At 46.6% G+C, this 26,653-nt stretch overlaps 1 protein-coding gene across 1 annotated transcript; it reads left to right on the top strand.

Annotated features, from left to right (window-relative positions):
• The first annotated feature begins 217 nt into the window (after window positions 1-217).
• Window positions 218-26,653, top strand: LOC144113968 (alcohol dehydrogenase [acceptor]-like). Its single transcript, XM_077647385.1, has 12 exons — window positions 218-630; window positions 1,282-1,392; window positions 4,671-4,894; window positions 6,719-6,902; window positions 9,209-9,343; window positions 10,446-10,549; window positions 16,706-16,873; window positions 17,068-17,218; window positions 20,062-20,201; window positions 20,494-20,677; window positions 21,204-21,432; window positions 23,161-26,653. Exons 1-12 carry the CDS (start codon window positions 612-614, stop codon window positions 23,285-23,287), a joined length of 1,776 nt encoding a protein of 591 aa, XP_077503511.1. The 5' UTR covers window positions 218-611; the 3' UTR covers window positions 23,288-26,653.

Raw genomic sequence — 26,653 nt, 5'->3', positions numbered from 1 at the left:
GGTCGTGAGAAGCCAGTCCGCCATGTTTACGTACTTTATTCGTCTTTTGAAGGCGGGAGCTCCGCGGCATAGAGGGTTCGCCAAGGGCAAGTTTCCACTCACTCTCTCTCTCTCTGCCTCCTCTAAACAACACCCGGTGCACCCGAATGTCCGCGGCGAGAAAGAAGGGGGTCCATCCTGGAGCCCTTTATTAACCGCATCATTGCACCGGACGGGTGGCCATGAGACGAGTCGTAAACAACTAGCGAGACGAGAGCAGGCCCCCGGTTACGTCAGACGTGCAGCGCTGCCGACAACCCCCGAGGCATAGACAGGTCTTGAAGGGGCGCTTGCCAGCTGCTTCGCTGGAGCGACAGCGCAAGTACGTCGACCGTCGGGAAACCCTGCATAGAGGAGGGCTCGTAATCGCGTTTGGCTGCATACTCCCGAGTCAGCGGTTGCTGCCTGCACTGGCCGGGTCTTCGCTGCCTCGCACGTGCTTCGCATCCTGGAATACGCATAGAGTGGTGGTGAAGGCGTCTGCACGGTTGCCTTTTTAGCGTAAGAACTGCGTTGCAAGGTGCGGTGCGCTGTTTGGAAAGCCAGTGGCAGAAGGCACCGATTTTGAAAACATGCGATTAGGCAAAAAAGGCAAGTCTTGTGCTCCCATCTACCGGTGTTTCCTGGCAATTTGCCATCATGACCTCTCCCAGCAGTGATGTGTTTGTTTCATTTTGTCCCGATTTCCTTCCGTCTAGTCGTATCAATTTTCCAGCCACAACTGCTTCGTATTAGTCCTATCGTACTACCTACACAGTACTGAAGGCGCAAAGATGGAAGTTTAATCGCTCTGTACCTTTGGTTCATTTTTCCTCATCTCTGTGCTTGCGTATTACGAGTTGAACCTTGGGGCTGCGCAAAAAAGAGTGCACTGTATATCAGTGATTTTCCTCCTGCATAGAGAGTTGCACGCATACTTACTTTTTGTCTCCTGGTTATATTGTTGGTGCATTTTGTCCCTCATTGCAACTTTTTATACTTCTTTTTTTCTCTCTAGCGTTTCTTGTTGTACGCCACGTTCTCTTAAGAGCTAATGATGGTTGCATTTTTTTAGGAATGTATTGCAGACTCGCTATGTTACAACTACAGTGAGAGCGAAATAAAATGTAAATTCTCGCAACCCAGAAAATAAAAAACATAGTTTGCCTCTCATAAAAAACTACGTTATGTGTCACATTTTCATGATTGCATGACCAAATGACCGCTGCCAGCTCACGCTTGCGCTGACTGCGCGCTGCACAGAGCTTGTGCTGCTGAACCTCGTGTGCATCGGGACGGCGGTGTTGTGGCATCACCTCCGGCGCTGCCAGGACATCCGGCTGCCGCCAGATCCCGAATACGATTACATCGTCGGTATGGCTGAGCACCCTATTCAAAAACACCTACCACTCTGGGCATCCAGATGAGAAAAAAAAGGCAAAACGCTGGTCCGATACCAAATTTTTGCTAAAGACCACACGTACAAACCCACTAAGCGAAGCTTAACAAGAAAACGTTGTCGCTCCTTTCTCTCGGCTTCTGTTTTTCTTTTTTTTTTTGCTGAACAACTGTTTTTGTCTTTTGACAGTGCTTCATTTTTCAACTGAATGTGCACAACCTGGAATTCCGCGTATGACACAAAATACCAAGTTAGACACCTTGCGTGACGTGCAGACAGACATTGCAGTAATGATATATCATTTAAAGAATGGGAGTAAATTATTTTTGATTAATAATTAATGCAATGAATAAAATTTTCTTGCCGTTAAATTAGAAGGCATTTATTTGCTCTAAACAGCCGGTGTTACGAGAAAGTCATCCTTCACTGTTGCAATTTTGTTACTGAGCTTGACATCAATGCGCCAAACGTCATAAGCCTGATATGTGTATTGAGTATCCAATTAGTAGCGATATTGTTAAGGCGTTGAAATATTTCAACGCAATCTTTGAGACACAGATGTATATAATCTATACCGGCGCTTACAAAAATGGTTGTTAAATTTCTGATATCGTACCGATATTGGGCGCTAGCACCAACACTGGAGCGAACGGCCCTAGCGCGGATCTCGCGCCGCAAGAGGGATCACGGGACCCCTCTTGCTGCGGGAGGAGAGGGGGCCCCAAAAAATTTCTGCGTTTTAAAAACAGCTAGTATTATCCCTAGAAATCTGGGGACCACACAGCTAGATCACTCGGTGAGGGCCTTCGTTTCCGAAAAAAAAAAATGATTTAATGACTCAGATGCGCTGCGAACAGGACCACAAAACTAAAAATGCGAAAGCTGAACGGCCTAAGACGCAATGCAAAGCAGGAGAGCGGCATACGTGAGCTCCTTCCATAGTCACGTGGGCGCGGCCAATAGATGGCGCCACGCTATGTCCTCGCGGCCAAAAATCATTGTTAGTCTTCAGAAATCATTCACAATGGCAGCATCTGCTGGGTTCTTGCATCAGATTGACATTATCAAATCTTGATGAGTTTTTGCATTACGTTTTTTGCATGAGACTGACATCATAATCATCATCTGTATCAGGCTGTCATAAATTCTTAATTTTTGCATTGCCTTTTTGGCATCAGTCTAATGTCAGAAATTCTTTATGAGTGTTTGCATTAACTTTTGTAATGAAAAAACTTAACTTTTTAGCTCAAGTCTTGATGTATAAAGATGTGAGAACGCTACCTTCTCTTTGGGAGTCTTTTTATTGAGGCTATATAAGCAATGAGTCCAGGTGAGCGTGTCGATGTAGCATGTGTTTCCACAGCCTTTTAGTGCCCTATTCTCGATGTTGTTACCTGCTCCTTGCATATGGTAGAAGGAAGCTGTTTGCTCTAATTATTGGTGGGTATAGTTCTTGAGTGTTTCACGTTTCAGCGAAAGTTTCAGATATAATTGTTTAGTAGATGCTCACGTTGCCTTTAAGACAGCATTGCCATAGCGTTTACGTGTGGTGTGAAAGACAGAAAATGACATTCAGAACATCAGTTTTTATTTTTTGCCAAAACACTTGCTTAAATGCTATAAACCATGTTGGAATGCGTCATGAATCTAACATGTCACAAATTAATGAGAATATGAACACCAAAAACCACATCACTTATTAATCCAAATTTCGGTAGCCAGTTTTAACCAGCAAGGCATTAGAAAGCCAGCTCATAAGTGATTAGAAATACCTAATGAGCGTGATGTCTGATATCACTTACTTTAAACAAAAACTCATCGCATAATTTTGCAAGGAAGGGAATTTTTAAACGCCGATCTGTACGACCAGGACTACGAACCTGAACGCGGTGCCTGAGCAGCAAAATATTTGCTAAGTAATTTCATTGTTTTTCAGGAGTGAATGCCTTATCTTTTGATACCAGTTTTTTAAATAATTATTTACTTCATTATTTAAATTAAAATTATTTGCTTTCGTGAGCAAGTAGGTAACCATAAAGCTTAGCTGCTTTTGATAAGTAATTTTAGTTAGGTTGTAAAATAAATTTTGCAATTTATTTTAGATGCTAATGATGTGTACAGCAAGTAAGTGTTGGTATTAAAGTTGCTACATTCTCCAGGTCATCTTATGTAACTCTTCTTCATTCTTTTAATTGTTTATTTCAAGGTGAGGCTGCCGAAGGTAGTTTGCTGATCCTCCGTGCGCTTACAAGCTCCTCAGTGCGTTTAAGTAAACGTCATTATGCATTTTTTCAGATCCACCTACTGTGCAGGCTGTCAGGAGAGAGCACCAGTGCACTGATCATTAGTGCTAGTAGTAGTAGTAGTAGTAGTACTGGTTTATTTTTGAGAATAATAATAAAAACTAAGGAAAAGATTTTTGCTAGCCGCGGCATCTGCCATCACTACAGAAACGCCTGAGCTGGGGCAGCGGAAATAAAGGGATAGCAGGCAGACTGGAAAAATGAAATGAAAGAGGTGAGGGGAGAGGCAGAAAGGATAGGCACTGATCCTTAGAAAGATGGAAAACGAATGTAAAGCACTGGCCTGGAGTCCGCATGCATAGAACTTCCTCTACGCAAGAGCACCTGTTCATTGTTCAGCACATGAATCCTGGGCAGTCAACGCATTGCGCTAGAAAGGCATTTGATCGATGCATCGTTTATGTATGAAAAGATTAATTAATTTCCCCCTGAACAAATAAAAATTATGTTAGGCATATGGGCCATGGCAATGGTCCTCAAACCAGTGGTGGCCAATAATGACAACCAGTTTGATGTGGCAAACGAAAAACTAATATTTTAAAGCAAGCGGTTGTGCGAGAACTGTGTGGGAGATAAGCCTTGTGAATAGTGACTCTTGCCCTCCCGAGTTCCTTCAGTCAGAGCATGTTTCGAAATCACATGACGATCCAGGTTGCCTAAGGAAGCGTTGAGGGCGCCGAGCGGGTTCACGAATTCATGGAGAAGCCGCTCTCTCACTGCGGTGGTTTTTCGTAACGTAATAGAAACTCGTTGAGACCGAGTGCTCGTGTGTTGCCTTTCTTCCTACTGCCGTTTTCTTGTAATGTGACCTTGGTTGGCATATGCGAATATTTGTCACACTTCTCGCTCGACGGAACATTAGCGGCATGCAGCAGCCAAAAGTACACGCAAGCAGTTGATGAAGGAAATGTTGGAGTGCACAAACAACTGCCAGCGCCTCGCCTTGGCAGTTGGAGCGGGCACGGCCGGTTGCGTCCTGGCTCGCCGTCTGCTAGACAGCGCCTCGGGTGCGGACGGGTCGGCGGCGCGAGTGCTGCTCATCGAAGCCGGCCGCGGGGAGGCGCCCTGGTACGCTTCGGTGCCATTGCTGTCTCTGGCGATGCAGGCGACCTCCATCGACTGGCAGTTCGTGACGGCGCCGCAGAAGGACGCGCTCCACTGCTACCACAACCAGGTAGCACTCGCGTTCGGCGGACTAAGAGAACTTAAGGTGGCATTCGGCTTCTTAACACCTGTCGCGCCAGCCCGGATAGCTGTATGGGTTTCAGGCCTTGGGAGAACAGAAGGACGGGCAGACCTTTGTGGCTTCCCGCTTGGAAGAGCAAGATATGACCGGCACACAAAGGAAGGAACTAGACTCAGCCACTGATTATTTAATTGAATTTATTCGCGGAATGAGAAATATTTCAGCAGAAGGGAGAATTAAAAAAATGCGAGATTTTTGTTGGTGGAGGTGAAATAATGGCACGATTAGCCCTCACTTACGAAGAGCAGCGAAGTTTTAAAGAGAAATCCTGTCACGATATTATCGAACCACTGCGACACAAGACATTTATTTCTGCTTCTGTGGTATTGTCCTATTTATGCATCATTTATTATGAGGGGTGAATTCTAGAAAGAAGCCGAGGTCATAGGCACAGTGCCTAGAGTGCTGTCGTCATTTTGCTGGATTAGCAACATAAAAGAGAACGAAAGAAGTTATCAGCTGGTATGTAGCTTTATGGGAAGCTTACTTCCGCTAGTAGTGCCCCGCTCATTGGTCTGCATTCTGTCGAGTGGTTTCTTTTGTGTACACACCGGGCTCTCGGCAATGCAGCAACTTTTTGAAGATGCAGACGCATTGTCGGGCCCTTCGAACAGCCCACACTGCTTCTGAGGGCTAATGAATTTTTGAATAATCACCCCCATCTAAGATTTGCTTACGGGCGCAAAAGAAACATAAAGAAAACGTGTCTGGATGGCTGCTGGGCTGGAAGTTTGGGCTTGAAGCTTAACTTCAGCAGATATCAGGGGCTGCATTCTATAAAGATGCATTTGAAATCGGTATATTCATTTTTCATTTCATTTGGATTGAGTGACGGCAGCATCAGACAAAGCTGCTAGCGGCCGGTCGCACAAATTTCAAAGTAGAGGGTCCCCAGGTCGAAGATAGCCTTCGCCACTCGCAGCACGCACTGGTTGCCCACTGGCTGTGATATGCAGCCAATGGGTTACCGGTGGCTGTGATATGCAGCCAATAGCGAGGTCCGGTCACCAATGAACCAACGGCCCGCTCGCTTCCCACAAACGTGTGAAAGTCGCAGCTGCGTCATCGAACAGCGACCAATGCCAGAGGACCAAATAGATATAAAATGGAAAATTGACAAACGGATTCTTATAAGACTACGGCCTAAGATTCACGGGAAAGGAGGGGGGGGGGGGGGTTGACAGTAGAACTGCTTTCACAGTAAAATAACTTTGATGTGTACTGTATCGTCGTTACATATTTCTATTGATGCACGAGTAAGGTTAGCTTGCAGGCAACATGGTGAATGCAGTATTACGATACATCATTTTCCGTGAACGTAACACGAGGGACCGGTTTGATATAGCATTTTCAAACTTGAGTGCTGAGCAGTATGCGTTATTGGGTTCCGTATCTTGTGACCGCTGGCTTAAAAGCCGTCTCAGGGAAGTCTGGAGCTAATAACACCAACCATTGATTCAAGCCAATCATCCAAACGATTCGTACATTTATTCGTTCCTAATGCTGCTAGGGATAACGAAACTTCAAAATCGGAATTGATGCTGCTGTCTTAAATATTCTTGTTTGATTAAAAATTTTCCAGGTATTAATTTAAAAATTTTACTCGCATGCGGAGAATGGGGTGCATGCTAACCATGTTTCATGCCCCACTGTGCGTAATGGCATCATCCATGAAACAGGGCGCCTTCTCAATCGATGAAATGCACCGCTGTTTCGGTAAGTGCCTCGGCGGACACTCGCGATCTAACGCAGAGCCTGCGGTGGCCCCGTGGAAAAGCATTAGGCGGCAGCTCCAACTTGTACTTCATGATCCACTCCAGACCCGCTCCCGAGGACTGGGAATTGTGGAGCCAACGCTGCCGAGCGTGCCGTTTCCGCGCCGACCGAGTGGACGCTCTCTACCGCAAGCTCGAGTTCCCCGCCGGCCATGGCCATGGTAAGAAATACCGATGCGCGTGAAACGAGTGGGCCACGCACGGGGGTTCAAAGTTCGCTCCCAACACCGGGGGGATAATGCGGCACACACACGACATGTTTTTGTGATATCCTTTCCGCAAGTATAAAAGAAAGGTAGAACGGCAGAAGAGACTTCGTCTGTGCATGTCCTAACCGTATGAAACCTGACAGGACGATTCTCTATTGCTTTTGAAGAAACCATGTTGCGCATAAAAAGACAACCACAGGAAAGGCCCTATCAGCCGCATAGCAAGACTGACCAATAAAAGTTGTTGCAGCCAGCGCGTTCCGCAATCGATGTACGACTACTCAAACTTCTCTAAACATTCCACACACATGCGTAGCTTAATTATCGAGAAATTCGTTGATATATTAAGTACATGGCGCAGACATAATCAATCCTCATTAACGAACTCGTGATAAGTAACGCTTTCTGAGAAACAATCAATGCTGTCTAGATCGAACAATCAGGGCACGCTGGACGACGTGTTCTGTGCAAAAGTTGCTTTAACTCGCAAAAATGTGATTAATTCACGGTTTTATCAATCGATACGGGTTTCGCAGTCACTAGTGCCATTCTCCGCACTGAAAAGCAAACTTTATACTAAAAAAAAAATGAGCTAGAGTAAATAACTATACGCGTGCGCACGAAAACGCGATGTCTCATTATTTGAGTTTGCCTCGGAAGAGAAACAGATTGTTTGACCAGAGCGCTTGAGTAAAAGAGATGCTCGAATTTAATTTCCAGCGCTCAGCCGCTCAGCCGCACACCCACGGTCGTGTACAGTAGTGCCGGGCATTCGCCTTTTTTGCTGCGATCAAAAAATAGCAGCGCCTCACTCTGTCATTTTCGTCTGTTTGCTGCCTCTCAGCTCACGGACGCCGGGAAAGAACCTCGATGTATCGTTTCTTCCTCGCCTGTGTGCGCAAACAATAAACTGCGCATTGATTACGGCAGGAAGAGCTCGTTTCAAAGCTGCCCAGAAGAACGAGGAAAGGGACGGGTCGATGATCGAGCGCATCACGTTTCCTTCTCACTGCCTGTCGATCTGTTTGCTGGGGCGCTGCAGCATGTAAGCGCGTTTGCATTTTTTTTGTCTAAGTCAACAAACTTGCGACAGCTTAGCGCGCTTATCCTTTAAATTAGTTGACATAGGCGATTACGGGTGAGCGTGCCTGTGTGAGTGCGTGGATGTGTATAATACATGTAGTGTCTTTCTATGGTTATCTTTATCCCCAGTTGTGTTTGTCGCGTACGTTTTTGTTTATTTGTGACACCGTTCGCATGGAATGGTGCAGAATTAAGGAATAAAAACGGCATGAATACGAAAAATGAAAGAGTCAATGCGCGACATAGCACCGTGCAAGTGTTTGCTTCTTGATATTTGCTGGTATATATGGAAATCTCGTGTTCTGGTGGGCGTCCCTGAACGCACGACGCACCAAGGATTTGTTGAGCCGCGCAGCGCCGAGGACATTCGCCTTTTGGAAATTCAAGAAACTGATGTGGTTATTACTAATGGCCAGTTACAAATCAATAAGTGTAACTATGCAGCTTACTCCAATAGTTGAAGGTTAGCTATTATAATTCAGTTAAACAGATTATTATAGTCAAATATAAGTCAACAACGCAGCGGCAAATGGCCTCAAAGGAGGCCGACATCGGAGTTTTGGAGGGAACGGGGCCTTTAATGCTATTGCGGAAAATATACTACATGGCACACGATGACGCGCAGTCGGTCGTGGCGCATTAGTCCGAGGTCGGCAGAAAATATGGGTGAGGCGAAATCACGAGGAAGGTTAATATGGAGGCGGATGCTAGCTTAGTTCACAAGGAAGTCTAGTGGAACTTTCGGGCCAAGATTTTCGATAGAAGCGTGCGGGGGTTCGGAAAGCGTATATCGCCGTTTCGATAACACTTATCTGGAGTTATTTTCCTTACATCAACTAGACGGGCTGACCTATGAGCTCTAGCTCCTAGGCGCAACTCTATGTTCCTATGGGCTCGGTCTTTCAACATTCTTTTATTTTTCTTCTTTCGCTGACATGCCACGTCGAGCTCTGCACAGCCTTCGCATATGACTGCTCTCTCCCCTCACTCGAGTGCTGCTCATTTCCGCAGCAATGTGCGCCCATTCTCGTCCTTAGAATTTCGCTCTTGTGTTCCCCTCACGTTGCCTGCCCTGTCGCCCCCTCCTTCCTTTCCCTGGCTTGCATCAGTGCGAGGCGAGTGCTTTGATCAACCCGTCGCGCAATCCTGAGCCACATCCGGGAATTTGGCCGCAGCGGACAGGGTGCTGGATGCGCGAATTCCGGTGTTGGACACGAACTGCGGCGCCTCAGAGCTGTGCTCGGCGTTCAAGGAAGCAGCTGGACGCCTAGGACTGGGCCTGGACAAGGAAGAAAACCAGTTGCTAAAAAGTAATGTTTCGTTCATTGTTTGATACATTCCCCTGTGTGAGAAATGCGCCGGCCACTTCCTTAAATGACCCGGGAAGTTTCCTCGACCCTTGCTGGCTGTCGGTATACCCCACGCTCTTAACACTAATACGCCGATATGGGAGTGAAAAGGAAGTGAGCTGCCCTCTAGCGGGCATAAAAGGGACTGTGCTAGAGGATAGTTTACTCCCTTTTTACTCCTGTTTAGAGTGTATGACGCTGTTGGTGCGCAACGGAGACGATGGAATGTGGGAAAGGGAGTGTTCCCGGCTGTCTAGGTACTCAAAGCGCCAACAACGACACAGAACCCGAAAGCAAGACCATGAGGGAGGCTGTCTTCAGATTTCTTAAAGTTTGTCCTATCTGTCTGATGAAGTTGACATTCCATCTTTCTTAAGCGCAGCTTCAGCCGAACAAGGGTGGACCGGCTACTGTTCCTTGGCGAAAAAGTCGGTGGTAGCGGCTTGGTTTTTGAAATTAATGCGATATTCACTTCTTTGTTTTCCATTAAAGAGAATACATAAGCTCCTGTCGGTATTTCAACCTACTAGATGGTGAATTTTCTTAGAAATGTATTGTTTTAACCAACATTGCCACCAGTGAGATGTAAATAATGGTGGCTGCCTCTCAATGGTTGCAGCTGCTGTGAAAAGGACACGAAATCAGTCTGGTGTCATTCTCCAGGCCTTGCCGCATAATTAAATATTTTTTAAATGAATTATGCATTAACTAAAATGTAATACTGGGTTCGGCGGAATATCGTATGGGGACAGCGCACATTGTAAAAATTATAAACGTAAGTACACTCACCAACGCATGATTAATAAAAATAGAATTTTTATTTTGCGCGGTGTCTTTTGTCCATCATATATTTACGAATGTATGTTTATTATTTCCATACCTAAAATGTTATGCAAACTTTTTATTCCAACACTAACGAATTTTTCTTTGAATTTTTGTTTCACTGTTTAATTCAACTGTTTAATGCGGCTGCTTAATTCGACCCTTCAACTGCTGAACTCAAGTTTCATTATTCTATTTCTTATTCACAGTCGCCAGTGATACAGAACCATTTCGTTTTCAGGCAACGTTTACCAGGGCAGAAGATGGACGACCTATGATTTGTACATTAAGCCTGTGCTAACAAACCCAAGGCTCAGGATTATGACTGGTGCGCACGTAAGCAGGGTGAGACTCTTCTGTGGAAATAATATTTTTGCTTGTAATGATAGCATCACGATTTTTTTTGTTCTCTCGTTGACTGGCGTATCATCACTATGCTGCGTAGGAAACAAGTGTTTTTATGGTCTTTGCTGGAAGTGATCTTGCCAGTTCATGCTCCTGGTAGGACACCACCCATATCCCCAACTCCACATAGCCAACACAGCAGGCGCGAAACGTATTCAATGCTAGCCAGAATGTCGCGCAGTGCGAACTGCGTCATGTGACGTCAGCCACGGCTTCATGACTTCAAACAGCACGATGATTCCTGAAGACTCGAACTTGTTATAAAGAAAATGGAGTAACAACTGCGCGTCCTTCCACTTTAATAGCCCTCGAAGATCTGAAAGCGTTGAAACATCTCCAGGTAGCGCTCTCGTACGGCCTTCCGGGTTTTTAATAGTTTCACGAGAGCGTCGAATGGTCGAATGTCCAGCGCTGCTGTGCCGGTGGATGAAGGAGAGGAGAAAGCATGTAAGGGCAAGGGCATCTCCACTCCTGCTGTTGGGACGAGCGTCGTCTGCTAGGCTGTTCTTATTAGGGCGAAGCAACCCTTGCCCATCATCGGCTGTTATACATGGAACCCCAAGAAGATGCATAAACTGTTTTTTTCTGCTGCATAAAATGTAGGTGAGATCTGAAGAGAGCATACATTAGCGATAAACAGCCTAGCATGCCCAAGAAACTAGTTGCAATCGTCACTTACGAAAAACGAATTGCAGAAGAACACTCGATATTGGCGCATTATTTTAGTTAAAACAAACATGTTAGAGATTCTACCCGCAAACGCTACTGATGCCTATCGCCGTGCTTAGAACGCTGCGCGTTTGCACCAATCCAGAACCGCAAACAGGCAGCCGATAGAACATAAAACTCGCCCATAAAACTTGCTTCGCAGTGTTGCTTCGCACAAAGCAGAACAGCCAAGCAGACGACGCCCGCTCCAGCAGCATTATCAGTGCGCATGTCCGTTCCCTCCCCGTATTTCCGCGCTGCTTCGCCCCAGCGCCGGTGCACCGGGCAATCGACGCTCGCGCGATATTAGATTTAGCGCAGCTGGGACGTATACAGGGTTGCCGATCGCTGGTTGCGCACGCGCAGTGCCAAGGGTGGGGCCACTGCGCATGCGCAACCAGCGATCGGCAATCCAGTATACGTCTCCACTAATATGTACGTATCTAATATAAAAAATTCGGAAGGCTGTACGTTTGGTGGCCACAATGGAAGTAGCGCGAGGCATGGGGTTTGAGATGAAAGTCGCGCCCATGCTACTGACGGTAAATGTGCACCCCTCACACTCTTCCGTTCACTTACCTGACCTCTCTTCGTAATGTATCACTACTGACAATGAATACCTGTGAAGACCTGGGTTGAGGGCCAGTGCAGAGGCGCTGCAATCTGCTGTAAAACAGTGGCACAGTACTAAAGACCCAAAGAGTGCGCCTGCTGCCAGCGTGCGCCGTGATGCAAGGTAGTGTGCTACACCTAGCGCCTTCTTTCGCATTTCGCCTAAACCACGGCTGCCCGCCGGCAGCTGGCAAATTGGCAAACTCGGTCAATACTCGGCGCCACTTGTTCCGTCGTTTAACGCCGCGCGCTTCTCGTTCCTGATTAGAATGTGTTAGTGTTCAAATCATAAATTTAGCGTATTATGATAGCATCTCGAATCTAGTGCCAATATCGCACCGTTCCGACCAATTCGTCGGAAAGCGAAACGTGTCACCTCGAGACAAGACGCTTAGCGTACGACATCCAAAAATCTTTTCGCACGGCACGAGGGCACGAAGAGATATTCTTTCGCCAGTGATCTCAACTTAAGTGATCTCGAGTTACCAGTGCCACGCCGCTGTGTACTGTCCCAAGTGACGGAAGCTTATAAACCTGTACATCCCGGTCAGTGGCGTAGCCAGAAATTTTGTTCCGGGAGGGGGGGGGGGGGGGGGGGGGGGGGCTCATGTTGCAGCGCGGCCTGCTCATAGAATTTGTGGAAGGATCAAACGCAACAATAATAACTGCATTGCCATTGCCATTGACATTGCCATTCTGTATTAGATAACGCTACGAACTGTCTAGACAAATGAAATATGTACTTTTTTAAATAAAAAATGTATTCGTATGTCTTAAAAATAGTGGCAGACATGGTTACAAAACCCAAAACTGAGCAGGGCACAAGACACAGAAGACAAGGAAACAGGACGACATCGTCCTGCTTGCTTCCCTTCTGTGTCTTGTCCCCTGCTCAGTTTTAGGTCTTGTAATCATGTCACACCAACTATCCCGTTATCGGTCACTCGTGAAAAACATAACTGATGCCAATGCTTCCATGTTTTTGCGGATTAATTAAGTAAAGAAAATATCACACGAAGTTGAGAACTATATCGGTCCGGAACCAGCAAAGCAGTGCATGCCGCTGATATAAAAAAACGTAAAGGCCATGAAGTTAGCAAGCAGAGGACAAATATTCGAATGAATGTTTGTCGTTCAAGAACCTTTACACTTTTGTACGTGTGCAACGTCCAGGGAAAAATCTCAATAACGCTGTCCTTCGTTCCAGTGTACTGCGCAGCAGCAGCTGTCACCGGTCATGTATTGCGAGTAATTGCACCGAAATTTTAGTCGCAACAGCGAGCTATTGATAGGCCCTTGAAAGTTTGTGCTAGGATGGGGCCCCTTGCGTTACATGACTGCAGGTGTATGGGCGTTGCCACGAAATCCAACTCGAGCTAGCAATGTTCGCGCCAAAATGTCTTTTCTAGTCTGAAAAAGACACTAGGTACAAAATCCAGAATGACTTCCGGCGCCGGTGGTTGTTCTGGTCAGCGGTGCGTGACAGTTCGAAAATATTTCGAGGCGGGGGGGGGGGGGGGGCTAAAACCTCATAAGACCCCCCGACCCCCTCACTATCCCCCTGATCCCGGTACAGCCTTCCCTCATAGGAGGTGACCACGTTATATTGACTGCCATGGGAGGCATTAGGAGGAAGGTAGAGGGTCAAAGAGAACTTTTTTTTTACATGAGAACCGCATTGACTCTATGTTTTCAGTGATGAAAGTGGTTAAAAAGCATTGAACAAATTGCACTGCCCTTCCTTTCTCCTCAAAACACCAAAATTAATGCTTACCTTCTGAAACAGCTGGTCCAGCTAGAGTTCTGGTTTTTTTACTTCGCCGGGAACAAATGCCCTTGGAACGGGATATAAACATGTTTTGCTAAAAGAAATACTTTCCAAAAGATTGGTCATATTTACACACGTCTCCCAAAAGCATTAACAATTATGTAGCGACATTTACTCTTTAAATGCATTATTTTCGTTATACACGAGACTTATAATAGGATGGTCATGCCGTAACCGAAAATTCTCTCAATTAGACACAGAGAGAGAGAGAGAGAGAGAGAGAGAGAGAGAGAGAGAGAGAGAGAGAGAGAGAGAGAGAGAGAGAGAGAGAGAGAGAAATAACATTTATTAGCACCCGTCAAAAGGATGATGGGTATCCGAGGCGCCGCTCGGTGAAAGCCATGTCCTCCCCCTCATCCGTCGACCGGGATCTCTTGGATCCCAGCAGCAGCAAGGGCGAGACGGATGACTTCACGTTGTTTAGTTTCGTCCTCGTTGTGAAGCAGTGCCTCCCAGGACTCATCTGTTCGGTCAAGTTGTCCAAAGCTCGGACATGTCCATACCATATGGATCATGTCCGCTATGCCGTCGCAACGTTTGCACCTGGGACTGAAAATCTCGGGGTGCCACTTGCTATAAAGCTGAGGGTTAGGGAATACTCCGGTTTGGAGCTTGCGCCACGCAACCTCTTCGTTTTTGGTTAGCTGCTTACTTGCTTTTGGAAGTATAGAAGAAACAGTGGGAAGCAAAGTTAGCAATTAGACACAAAATACATTTTTAAGGCTTTTTCTCTCCAGAAGCTTCAAAACTCCGTCAATATGAAAAAAGTGAGGCAATTTCGCTGGTTAAACTTCTCTGAAGCTATGTAAAAAGCTCCATTTATGCCGTATTTGAGTCGTCAAACTCTCTGAAAAAGGGAAACGTGCCCGAACGGAACATCAATGGTTTATAAACAAAGGGCATGTTGCAAGGATGTAGCTCTGTCACTACGCACTTCAACTCAATACTACTGACGAGTCCGGAAAGAGATATGTACAATCTTGTTCAAAAGTCTTAAAGCCACAGCGTACAGCTGCAGAGAAATGAATGTTGGTAGAATGCTCCGTGTAGCGGATCATTCATAACACAAGTCAAGCAGGAAGCTTCTCTACCGCAAGAAGAAACCTTCTCCTAGCATTTCAAGGTCCATACGGTCTTTAATACTGCCGTAATGGCTCGGTAGTGCGGCTGAGGCGAAAAGCCTTTGGCCTTAAGACTTTGGACCAAGACTGCACATGTGCTGCCAAAATATTACGGAACATACTTCAGCGCTTGAACATTTCTCGTGCTTTCCGTAGGGAAGATATGAAGGTTTATTGTATTGATGAGCCAGCGCGCCAGCGGCATGTGAAACACGTATGCATGAAGTACTCCCTAATTTTCGTTTGGTAAAGCGTGGCAAGAGTCTGATCAGGGGCGTAGCCAGTGGGGTCTTTGGAGTTTCAGACCCCCCCCCCCCCCCCCCCCCCGAAATTTTTTTTAACTGTCACGCACCGCTGACCAGAACAACCACCGGCGCCGGAAGTCATTCTGGATATTGTACCTAGTGTCTTTTTCAGACTAGAAAAGACATTTTGGCGTGAACATTACTAACTCGGCTTGGATTTCGCGGGAACGCCCATACACCTGCAGTCATGTAACGCAAGGGGCCCCATCCTAGCACAAACTTTCAAGGGCCTATCGATGGTTCGCTGTTGCGACTAGAATTTCGGTGAAATTACTCGCAATACATGACCGGTGACAGCTGCTGCTGCGCAGTACACTGGAACGAAGGACAGCGTCATTGAGATTTTTCCCTGGCCGCTGCATACGTACAAAAGTGTAAAGGTTCTTGAACGACAAACATTCATTAAAATATTTGTCCTCTGCTTGCTAACTTCATGGCCTTTACGTTTTTCATATCAGCGCCATGCACTGCTTTGCTGGTTCCGGAACGATGTAGTTCTAGACTTCATGTGATATTTTCTTTACTTAATTAATACGCAAAAACATGGAAGCATTGGTATCAGTTATGTCTCCCATGAGTGAACGATAAGGGGATATATATTTAAGAAGGGTTTTGAGGCGGGCTAGTTGGTGGATTTCGTTCAGTTGGTGTGACATGATTACAAGACCTAAAACTGAGCAGGGCACAAGACACAGGAGAGAAGAAAACAGGACGAGCTCGTCCTGTTTCCTTGTCTTCTGTGTCTTGTGCCCTGCTCAGTTTTATATTTTGTAATCATGTCTGCCAAGATTTTTAAGACATACGAGTACATTCTTTGATTTTAAAAAGTACATATTTCGCTTGTCTAGACAGTGCGTAGCTTTATCTAATACACAATGACATTGTCAATGGCAATGGCAATGCAGTTATTATTGTTGCGTTTGATCCTTCCACAAATTCTATGAGCAGGCCGCGCTGCAACATGAGCCCCCCCCCCCCCCCCCAACCCCCCTCCCCCCCCACCAGAACAAAATTTCTGGCTACGCCACTGAGTCTGATCCCTGACACGTGCTCCGTTATACCATAGCCGGACTGTACATGTATGCTTCTTGTCTCATCAGTATACTGTTGTGTTGTAACAAGCACTAAGTAAGGTGCAGAACGAACTGACCCCTTTTCTAGCACTGCTTGAAAGAATGATTTTACTGAATACTTGTTTGGCTATCAGGATAAAAGGAAACGCTACGAATGGCCGTTACTTCATTAAGTTTAGTTGTTGCAGGCCCTCTTGAAGAATGCAATGACAGTCTGAGTGAAAAGTTTTGTGGTACAGCTAGCAGTTTCAAGCAAGATGTTTTGCTATTATTAACGCGATAACGATGTTTTGACCAAAACACCTTTTAGGAAGCAATGACTCGGTGAAATAAAAATTAATTTCTGTTTGTTTGGATACGATAATGCTCTTATTACTATTAATTGTTACACTCCTGGATTGAGGGAACGCCTCCACAGAATGGCTGATTTTCTACTCATCTCATTGCAGGTCCTCTTTGAGAATACGACGGCTGTTGGGGTTGAAATTATTGCTGACGGTGTTGTCTACCAAGCTGGCGCGAAGCGTGAAGTTATCATTTCTTCTGGTGCTGTCGGGTCGCCTCACATCCTTTTGCTGTCCGGAATCGGGCCGAAAGATGCCCTGGATAAATTTCAGGCAAGCAAAATTTCAGATCACTTCAGCAGACAATGCCATTTTTTCGTCCTAGAATTTGTGAATAATTCACTACTTTTGACCACAGAAAAAGGATGCAACGGTCTGGCTTCGCACTCATATTCTTCTGTTGCGAACATTTACAATGAAAGCTTTCCACACGTTGCGGCAATGAAATCGTGAAATTTTTTTTGCAGATACCGGTTGTCAGCGAGCTTCCGGGAGTAGGAAACAACCTTCAAGACCACGTTACAGTGCCAATCTACTTCAACCTAAAGGCTCCCGTCAGCATCAACGAATACAAGACGAAAAGCTTGTGGCAAATCTGGAAGTACATTTGGGGTGAAGGTGGGTGGCATGAGTTTCCTTGGGAAAATTTCACTGGCTTTGAGTTCAAGCTGCCAAGATTCGTTGAAATGTTGCTTTAGTTTTTCTCTAGTTCTAGAGATATTGAGCCGCGTGTCAAGACGCCACTTATCGGCGCCACTCATCCGATGGAGTGTGCACGTTCATTTGATACCGTAAATTGCAGCACTAGAAGTACAGGCGCGAACAAAAGTGGAGGGACCATGGCTCCGGTGGCATGAGCGGCTGCGAGGCCGCACCCCTATCTTGCTCCGCGCGCTCGCTGCCAGAGTGCCTTTAGTATAGTGACAACTGGTTTCGGGCTTATCACGCTTGATAAATTTCTAGTGCGGCGTTCGGCTGCTCTGCTGCTTATGGTCGCGGCGAAGGGGTGCGCGCATCGCAAAGTGTCCTGGACATGGCGCTGTCGCGAAAGAGCGGAGCAAACATACGACAGAGCAGCGCTCCGGAGTGGTAACGGCCGGTTTTATTAACGCAAACAAAGTTAAAGGCCCCGTTCTCTAGAAACTCCGGTGCCGGCGTTGTCGGCGTTGTTAGCAAAAAAATCCCCGCGTATGGCTCTGGGAGGTGGTCCCTAGAAAGCGACCTTGGAGGTACGTGGGCCACCCAAGTCACGTGACTTAGTTGAGCATTAAGTAGGTCGTGTACCAGAAAATCCGGCGTCGGCATCGTTGATCGTGAGGGAAAAGCCCACGAAAAAATCCGCGGAGAAGCAATCTAGGAGGCAGGTGGGCCACCTAGGTCACGTGACCTTACGGCGTCATCGCAACCTGCCCACGGGACTGTGAGCAAGCTGTCCACCGTGGCAGGTGGCAGTTAAGTAATGATTGGTCACTCGGGAACAGCAACCTGGGTCGCACAAGGCCCACCGCTGGAAGCGCCTGCCATCGCAAGGCAGTGGCGCATCGCTTAACCACTGCGCCACTGCGCCACTGCGCCAGGAGGGGTATGAGGACTCCCAAGGATCTATGAATATAGAAAATGACAAATTCGGCATATATGGGAATTAAGACATTAGGCCACCATGCCATACCCTTAAGGCGAAGCTTAAGAGTCCCCTCCAATTTTTGTAGTCGCGCCTATATTTCTATTTTATTCCCACTGCAGAAAGAGAGGTTTGTTTTCACCGCGAGTGGAGAACTTGTCAGCACGATGTTTTCGTCGTCTAACGCATCAAAGCGTATTCCAATCGGCGGTCTGGAACAACCTTTCTTGCCCGATGAGCCGGAAAGCGGGTTTCCAAGGGCGATTTGGATCGAGATCGCGAGTTTTGATTGGCCATTGCGAATCCGCCACCTATTTGTGCTCCTTGTTCTGCTCACGGAGTTCATAAAACAGCTTGAAGGCGGTAACTCGTTTTCCCAACCAGCAGTCACCGCAAAAACAAAGAGCGGCCCTTGTGGCTTTTGTATGTATATAAAAAACAAAATCCGTGTCTCATGGATATGCGTGGGTGAACAGGACAGCAAGTTTAAGAAGGGCGCATCTGCGTATACAAGCACGTGCCGTTAGCTGTCGCTGAGAGACAGTTCATTCGCAGTTCCTGTGGTCACTCCATTTGTGCTTGCCTGCTGTCTGGAGCAACTCACTGAGCAAACGAAAGAGCACAAAATACGTCGCGGATTAGCGGTAGCCAATAAAACTCGGGATCAGTATCAAAACCCCTCTTTGAAATGCGCTTTCCAGTTCATAGAGGAAGAAAGCTTTATCCGGAGCACAGATTTGAAACACTATTGTAGTAGAATACAACTTAAAAAAAAAAAACAGCAGTTGGTAACGCTGGCTGTGGTCTGTGGCGCCTTGTATTACTCCGCGGACCAAGCGCAGCAGTGAACAAAAACAGCGTTTTTAACGTTTTACTGTGTCAAACAAGCAGATGCATCAAAACTCTTGAGCTTATAATTTCGTTTCTTTATTACCTTCTTGTTTAATGAAAAGCTCTTACAAAGGTCTAATTTTTGTCGCGGAGGAATTGTATTCGGCGGCCCTGAATGTGGCCGGAGCTTCAATGCTGAATTGAGTTCCATCCGGCTATAGATGCGTTTGGCAACCAAAACATTGTCTTCATTCCTCCGGAGCGCAGTGGTTTGACACCGTGTCGCCGTACGCTTGCACCGCCCCTGCGCGACAGCGTTTTGTCCTGGACCCCTTTGCGATTCGCGACCCCCCCTCCCCCCTCCTTCGCGGCCGTCAGCAGCAGAGTAGCCGGACGCCGCACTAGAAATTTATCAAGCGTGATAAGCACCCCAGCGAGAAGTTTGTCGTCACTCGGGGCACTCTGGCGCGAGCGAACGGCGCGAGATGGCTGCGCCGCGGTGCGGCCTCGCAGCCGCTCCTGCAGACGGAGCTGTGGTTTGTCCACTTTTGCACACGCCTGTACCCATCGTCTGCTGCAAACGTTTCCAGTAACACCGCGCCATTGAAATGAACGGCGCGGTGGATTGTAAAGTTTTGCAACAGACGGTACGTGCATGTGTGAAGGCTCGTAGTACGCTCCTTGCACTTTGTGGTCTGCCGCATGCAATGCTGAAATTTCTTTAAAATTGTCTTTACTGGTCTTCAGCGCACTTTCTGTAAAATAGGTTACTATATAACTGCTCTTTTTTTCAAGCCTCACCATATATTCCTGTTCTGTTATTAGCTTCCATAAAGGCGCCTTTTTAGGTTTATTATTCTGTACATAGGCACTTACCTTGCTTCGAAACTAGCCGAATGCCAAAGATTTCTGAAAGAATTCATAAATAAAAATATTCCCTCGGAATAGCCTAAAGCAGTCATGCGCTTTTCTTTGTCAATGGGGTGCCAGTGTTCCCTTTATTTTTCAGGACACCTGGCCTCCAGCGGAGTTGCATCCGTCCTGAGGACATCTATAGGAGATCGTCATCTTGAGGCGATGTTTCTAGTAATCAACTTTGGTTCCTTCAGAGAAGACATTCTGTCCAGAATTTCGCATATGAAGAAAGAGGTACGGATATAGGGAAAAGCTATGCACTGACGGACAGCTACAGCACGCATCATGCTTGCGCGGTAAAAGGAAAAGACAAACATGGAAATGACAGTTTCATTTCCCTTGTTCTCCTATTGGACAGCTTACAGGGCTAGGCTCGGCTGATTAAATAACGATGTTTATCGCAGATCTGAATTGAGGGTATCTTCCGGCTCGAAAACAAAGTGGTTCAGAGTAGAAAAACCAAAACTTTTTTGTTTCTTCTGCTTACTGCGGGTGTGTGCATACCTGAAATATGCCTTCCTTGTAGGATATCGATGCTTCTTTTCCGGACATTGGCAACGCCAACAAGGAAGGATTTTTGCTGCTGGCTTCCTGCCGTCACCCAAAATCCAAGGGCCGAATTACCCTGCACACAGGGCATGCCTTGGACTCTCCGAACATTGACCCGCGATATTTCAGCGACCCCCACGACATTCGCTGCGTGACGAACGGTATGACCATGTACTTCATGACTACCATTTCTCGTTCGGTGCTGCCATTAAGAACTGCAGGGTATCAAAGCTGTGCATTCTGTATCAAACCGTAGCGTAAAAGGGCTTTTTGTGAGCCGACAATGTTTGGTGAGCCGACAGCACAAGCCGCCAAAATCCGCTAAGAGCGTATGTAACCACTTTTGGTGCAGTTTTAAGTATCCACACATGAGCTACTCGCTGGTGACAGCAGGCTTACCTTCTAAGGAAACTTTTGTAAGGAAACTTTTGGAGTGCGACACAGCTAAGTACAGTCATTGAACCGTGCTGTTCTTTTCTTTTTCTGCTTGACAACGTGACAGCAGTGCTACGCCGCTCCCGTTTTGATTTGAGCCATAGTTTGAAAGATTCATGTCACGCTGCTGCAGCCAACAACAGAAAAATGTGTGTGTTGACATCGAATTCTCCGGTGAGAAATAAAAGGATGAAAGATGAGATAGTTGAGCATCGTTCCTGTGACCACAGTTCATCTCTTCTCTTGTGCCAGCGATGACCACAGCCCTGGCGCTGGCGTCAGACAAGGCCATTTCTGCCCTGGGGGCATCACCTCACATACCCCGGCTTCGCTACTGCGAGCACTTGGACGCATCCGTCCAGAACGACGATTTTCTCGAGTGCTGGGCCCGCACGGCGGCGGGATCACTCCACCATCCGGTTGGCACTGCGGCCATGGGCGACGCATCAGACTCGTCGGCCGTGGTCGATGAGCTCTTCAGGTACGACTCGCGCTTACCGCTTGAGGAAAAATCGCACTTAATGTCACCTTGCTCGTAATTCTGAATCTTGCAACTTGCCAGAGCGAACTTGTACTCATCGGAGGTCTGTATTGTTACTTACTTTTACGTAATCCCTCCCTCCTTCCTCCTGCGCTTTGTTATGAGAGGTGACGACATGTTTTCTTTGGAGCGACGAAGCAACCAGAGTTGTTGAGTTGAATCCGAAAGCACTGCGAGTAGGCTACCAATTCAAACTCGGGGGGGGGGGGGGGGGGGGGGATGCGATTTCGCTGTACTTCGCAAGAAACACTTAAAAAAAGGATTGGGCATCAAGAATTTGCCTCTGAAGGAAGTGGAACTAGAGAGTCGCCTTTACAACAAAGAGGCCTTAATGTAGGATAATTAGTCTTATCACTCACAGGCAGGTAGTGAAGTCAGATTTTCTGTCTTGGTCGCAATGCAGATGTGGCCGGTACCATATAATTTTACGATTTCATCACGCAGACGATCAGGGTAGTACTTTCGAGCGGTGGGGAGGTGCGTGGGCTTCATCCTTTTTATAATAAACCCAAAGTGCGCTCTATAAACAGCTTAATACTTCTGCAACTCCTTAACGCGCGCCAGAGTGCAGTCGACGTATCAAGTCCATAGCCACTTGCTGCTCACTTCGTTTCGAACGCAAAGTGCTCCCGAAAATAATACATCATCATCCTGGTGGAGTTAGCGATGGTCGCTATAAAGACCTTGCTTGGCGCACAAATACCCAGGACCAAATCCCGAGGTGAGGGGCCGCGAACCAGCAAAGGGCCACATATGCTGGGATACATTCAGTGATGGTATACTTTAGTGACATCCTGCACACCTGAAGCTTCCGACGAGAGCCGCATTATTGTCTAAAACAAAAACAAAGAAAGAGAGAGAGAGGGCGAGTGAAAGAAAAGAGGCTTTCTAAATATGACACGGACCTGTAGCATAAAGTGGGAATTCTTTTTTCGTGCGGGTGACATCAGTGGCTGCTGTTTTTGAGTCACTGTGATCCACATTCATGAGTCAGCTATTCTAAACAAGGCTGCAGTATTTTACTGCGAAAGCAATGCTATAGGCAAAAAGAGAGAGAGAGAGAGAGAAAACGTTCTTGTACTGAGATTTCGAAGCGTATAAAGATCGCGGCTAGCCTACATTAATCTGGAGCATTCCACTGCTGCGTGCTTAAGTTCTGCATTGAAGCTATGGTGCGTATAAATGCAGCAAATCTCATCTGCGACACCACACACTTTTTAGAGAACAACGGACAGAGAAACCAAGGAATTCGGCAGTTTTATGCAATATTTTAATTTGCACGTAGTTTCTAGATCTGGCGCTGCCATCACTCCTCATGGCAGGATGAGGCGCTGCTGAGTGATTTGCTCGAGACCTCATTCTACTTTTCGTGTTCATAAAATTACCAATGAAAAAAGAAAGTTGGCAGGCACTATGAATACTTGATCAATAAGTGAAAAGCAAAACACACAAATTAACGCCGTTTTCTCTCCTGCGTGGACGTCGCGCCTTTCTCTTGCCCTTAGGAGCGCGGCTTTATTCAATAGCTGTTCCGGATCATTACGTATTTTAAAACTATGTCAAAACATGTTATCTTCTGTTCAACATGATAATTACATATGTTAAAGCATTTTCTTGTCTAATTACTGCGCATGAGCCCCACACGTGAAGATGACTTTTTTTTTGCAGGGTCAGAGGCGTGGAAAGACTCCGTGTTGTGGATGCATCGGTTATACCATTCGCGCTGTCAAGCACGCCACACTCTGTTGTGGTAATGTTGGCCGAGCAGGCGGCTGAAATGATCAGCGCCCCTTAGCACAGGTCAGGCAGTAGAGTAAGGTGGTGCGGAATGAAAAAAAAATACACAAAATGTGTAGTTTTTGCAATAAACCGAGACGTGCAATCACAAAGAAAGCCTTCTCATGACCGCGCAAGTAGGCGAAAAAGCATACTTCACTGCAATTTTATTTCACTACAAAATCATATAACTGCAGGGTAACGTTGTCATAAATAGTCGGCATTTCATGACGATGGAACACAAAAGCCATAAGAAATGCGATAGCAGCGAGGTTTGCTGCTTGAAATACTTTATAGTTTTTTTTTTAGCGCGCATTACAGTTGCCTGCAAATTTCACTCGACGACCGTAAACTGGATCACGCTGGAACTTAAACACTTTGCTGTGAGGAAACGATACATAGACGTGATCATCATCGTGATTATTATGTATGTCCCCCGGAACAAAAGGGTGAGGCACCCGATAGTATTAATGCGAGCTCGAACTGCACCATCTTCACATATTCCCTTTGCGCGTAATCAAAGCATCCCTTTCAGGTTTTTACGCAGTCCTGAATGTTACCCTTCTGCAAAGCGAATGGGGCTAGCCTTCTATCACGCCTGCATAATAAGGTCCTTTCGTTTTGAGCGCAGCAGGGAACTCATTATGACGTGATCCGCCAATAGAAGCGACGACGTCGTCACTGCTAGACTGGAATGAGGTGGCAGAAGAGCGGAACTTGCGGGTGAGTACACGCATGAGGTGAGTGTGGAAGCGAGCAAGCGGAGCGAAGAGGCAAGGTAAACTGCGGATAGCCAGCAGTGTCAGGAAGCATCTAGCGTTCATCTTGTTTCACAACAGCTTCCAGTCGGTATCTCTCCCGGGTTATGCGCTTGGATAATCGTCACAATTTTATGTGTGTCATTAAGGAAGAGAAGGTGCCGGTAACAATAAATCTCGCGGTCATTACACTGACATTGCTAAAACAATTTGCCCTAAGCGTCCTTCTGGAAGTAATTTCGCAAAGCAATGTTTTTTTTTCAACCCTTATTAAACACCAATTGCAGCTTATGAAGGCGAGCAAAGGTGTGTTGCTGGCCAAGTTGGTTAAGAAACATTCTGAGAAACACAGCAACGCACGCAACGCACGATAACAAGGAGGACACACAACTGCGCTGGCTAACAACTTGAAAAAGTTGTTAGCCAGCGCAGTTGCGTGTCCTCCTTGTTCTTGTGCGTTACATGCCAGCGCTGTCCTCCTTGTTCTGGTCCATTGTCTGCTAGCACTACGTTTCTCAGAATAGGAAGGGGAACTGAATGACCTGGTTTGTTTTATTTGGTAACCACTGAACTATTATAAAAATATCGTGTTCAGTGTAGCTTGACTAAAACCAGCGCAGGATCACACAAACTTGCGGAGATTCTTTGAACTGGCCGAACCGCCGTAGTGTAGATATCGACGCTCTCCCTCACTCATCTTTGCTCTTCGCGGTGCTCCTATGCTGCCTCCTTGTTATCAACCAGGCGCTATGTATTGCGTCCTGGTTACTCAAAATGCCGCAAGGTGTTCACGAATTCCTCTTAAGAACGCGCCAGGGCTCAAGGACGCGCGTTTCTTCACTCAGCAGCCACAAGTCGCGTGGCGTGCTGTGCATGGGTTGGGGACTTTTCCCGCATTCTCTTCATGTAACCGAAAGTTGAGTGCCTCGGCGTTCCTCAGATCTGATCTAAGGCAGCAAGATGGGCTCGGCCCTGAGCGTCGTGCGATTTTAATGCTGGGGCCTGCAATGAGCATGCGCGTGCCAGAAAGCGACGGGTTTGGAGTGAATGTTCTTAGGTTCCCCCAGCAGCTGCAGATGGAGGAGACGCCAGACAGCGAGAAATGTAAAATCACCGACGCTCTCGTGATGAGCTCGCTGTCTCCAACTGCGCTGTATTAGACTAATTAGGAATATTTATGCGTGAACACCTAATGCACGGCGTTCACGTTGTTTAACCTGCCAATGGTGGGCGTTTTACGGACCGTAGCTGAAATGCGCGCAGTTTTCGCCACCGTGTGAAACATGGCTGGCCATAAGAGAACTAACTTAAGGCAGTTTGCATGCACACTGATGCGATTATGCTCTGCGTTGCCCATCAATGCCCTGCAGACCTATATCTGGAATCAGCTAATCACAAGCCTCACTTCACAAAGCTGTTGGGACGTAAGAACGGTTCTTGATTGGCCACCGATTTTGTGCTGGCCAATTAGAAAATTAGCTGATCTACAAATCATGCATGATTCCTTAATACGAGCTATAATGTCTTTTTGAATTACGCCCTTCGCTAGCCTGAAGCCAGCTCCTTCCTCCTCAGCGTTAAACAGCTTTAGTGAGACACACCACGGGATTCCTTCACTCTGTAATCTCAGACGATCTCAGTGCGAAGTCATAAGCGCATTCTGAAGACCAATTTGTGACCAAGTTAAAAATCGTACATATTTGTTATCTGTTACGCGACTACAACGTTGAGGAAACTGCTTGTAACAGCTGCTCAGAGTTCAAGATGGTAACGACCAAAAAGAAGCTGTACAGAACTCATTCGCCTTAAGTGACGCCCTCTGTCTGCAAACTGTGGCTTCTGTTGTGGAACACATTCTTTGACGGTACCCACTGCATGGTTTTAAGCAATCGAAAGCAAGCTACAAGAAGCAAGAAAAATGGGCACTGACAGTAGTGATGCGTGGCTTGAATCTCCCTACGTGCATTCACAATGTGCATATGCTACTATTTCTGACGTGTCACATACATTAGCTTGTATGAGTGCACCTTACTGTGGCAGACAGCTCCGGACGAGCCTTAATGACCTGCCTCAGTGTCTGAATTTCTTATTACGTCTGACTGCTTGTACTGTGCAGTGCTTACAGGCGGCGTTTGCGACGCTGTGACGCTATGCAGGGCTTACGTGAGAGGGGTGAGGATAGGAGCTGATGGTTTGCGATGAGGTCATGAACGACAGGCGAACAGTATGCTTCGTTCTTGCCCTCAAAGCCAGAATCAGCACATTACAAGGAACACACGACGAAGGAATTTTATTCATTGGGCATAAAATTGCAGATACTGCATACACAACAAAAAGAAGAGAAACTGATAAACTTTTTTTTGTGGTTTGCAGTCACCGCAAAACAAATGATTTGAATGTACTTTATTTCAACTGCTTACTCAAAACGCTTGCTGACTTGGAGAAAAATTACAGATTAAGAACGATACGTCATATTGGCTTAACCCACTTGTCATATAGTAAAGTTCGTATCCCCGATAGTTTGATTGACGAGAAAAAACACAGACAAAGAAACGAAGGAGGAAAGAAGCAAGGTTTGCATCGGAGCAGACGTGACGAGCACGCAGTAGTACACGCACCCGAAAATG

This window comes from Amblyomma americanum, chromosome 1 (assembly GCF_052857255.1).
Source record: "Amblyomma americanum isolate KBUSLIRL-KWMA chromosome 1, ASM5285725v1, whole genome shotgun sequence".
NCBI lineage: Eukaryota > Metazoa > Arthropoda > Arachnida > Ixodida > Ixodidae > Amblyomma > Amblyomma americanum.
This window is presented reverse-complemented; position numbering and strand designations above follow the sequence as displayed.

Bases quoted from the DNA above. Each gene is read 5' to 3' on its own strand.
- LOC144113968 (XM_077647385.1), top strand. The intron at 6,903-9,208 runs GTAAGAAATACC...ATTTGGCCGCAG, and splicing joins CCCCGCCGGCCATGGCCATG to CGGACAGGGTGCTGGATGCG. The intron at 21,433-23,160 runs GTACGACTCGCG...TTTTTTTTGCAG, and splicing joins GTGGTCGATGAGCTCTTCAG to GGTCAGAGGCGTGGAAAGAC.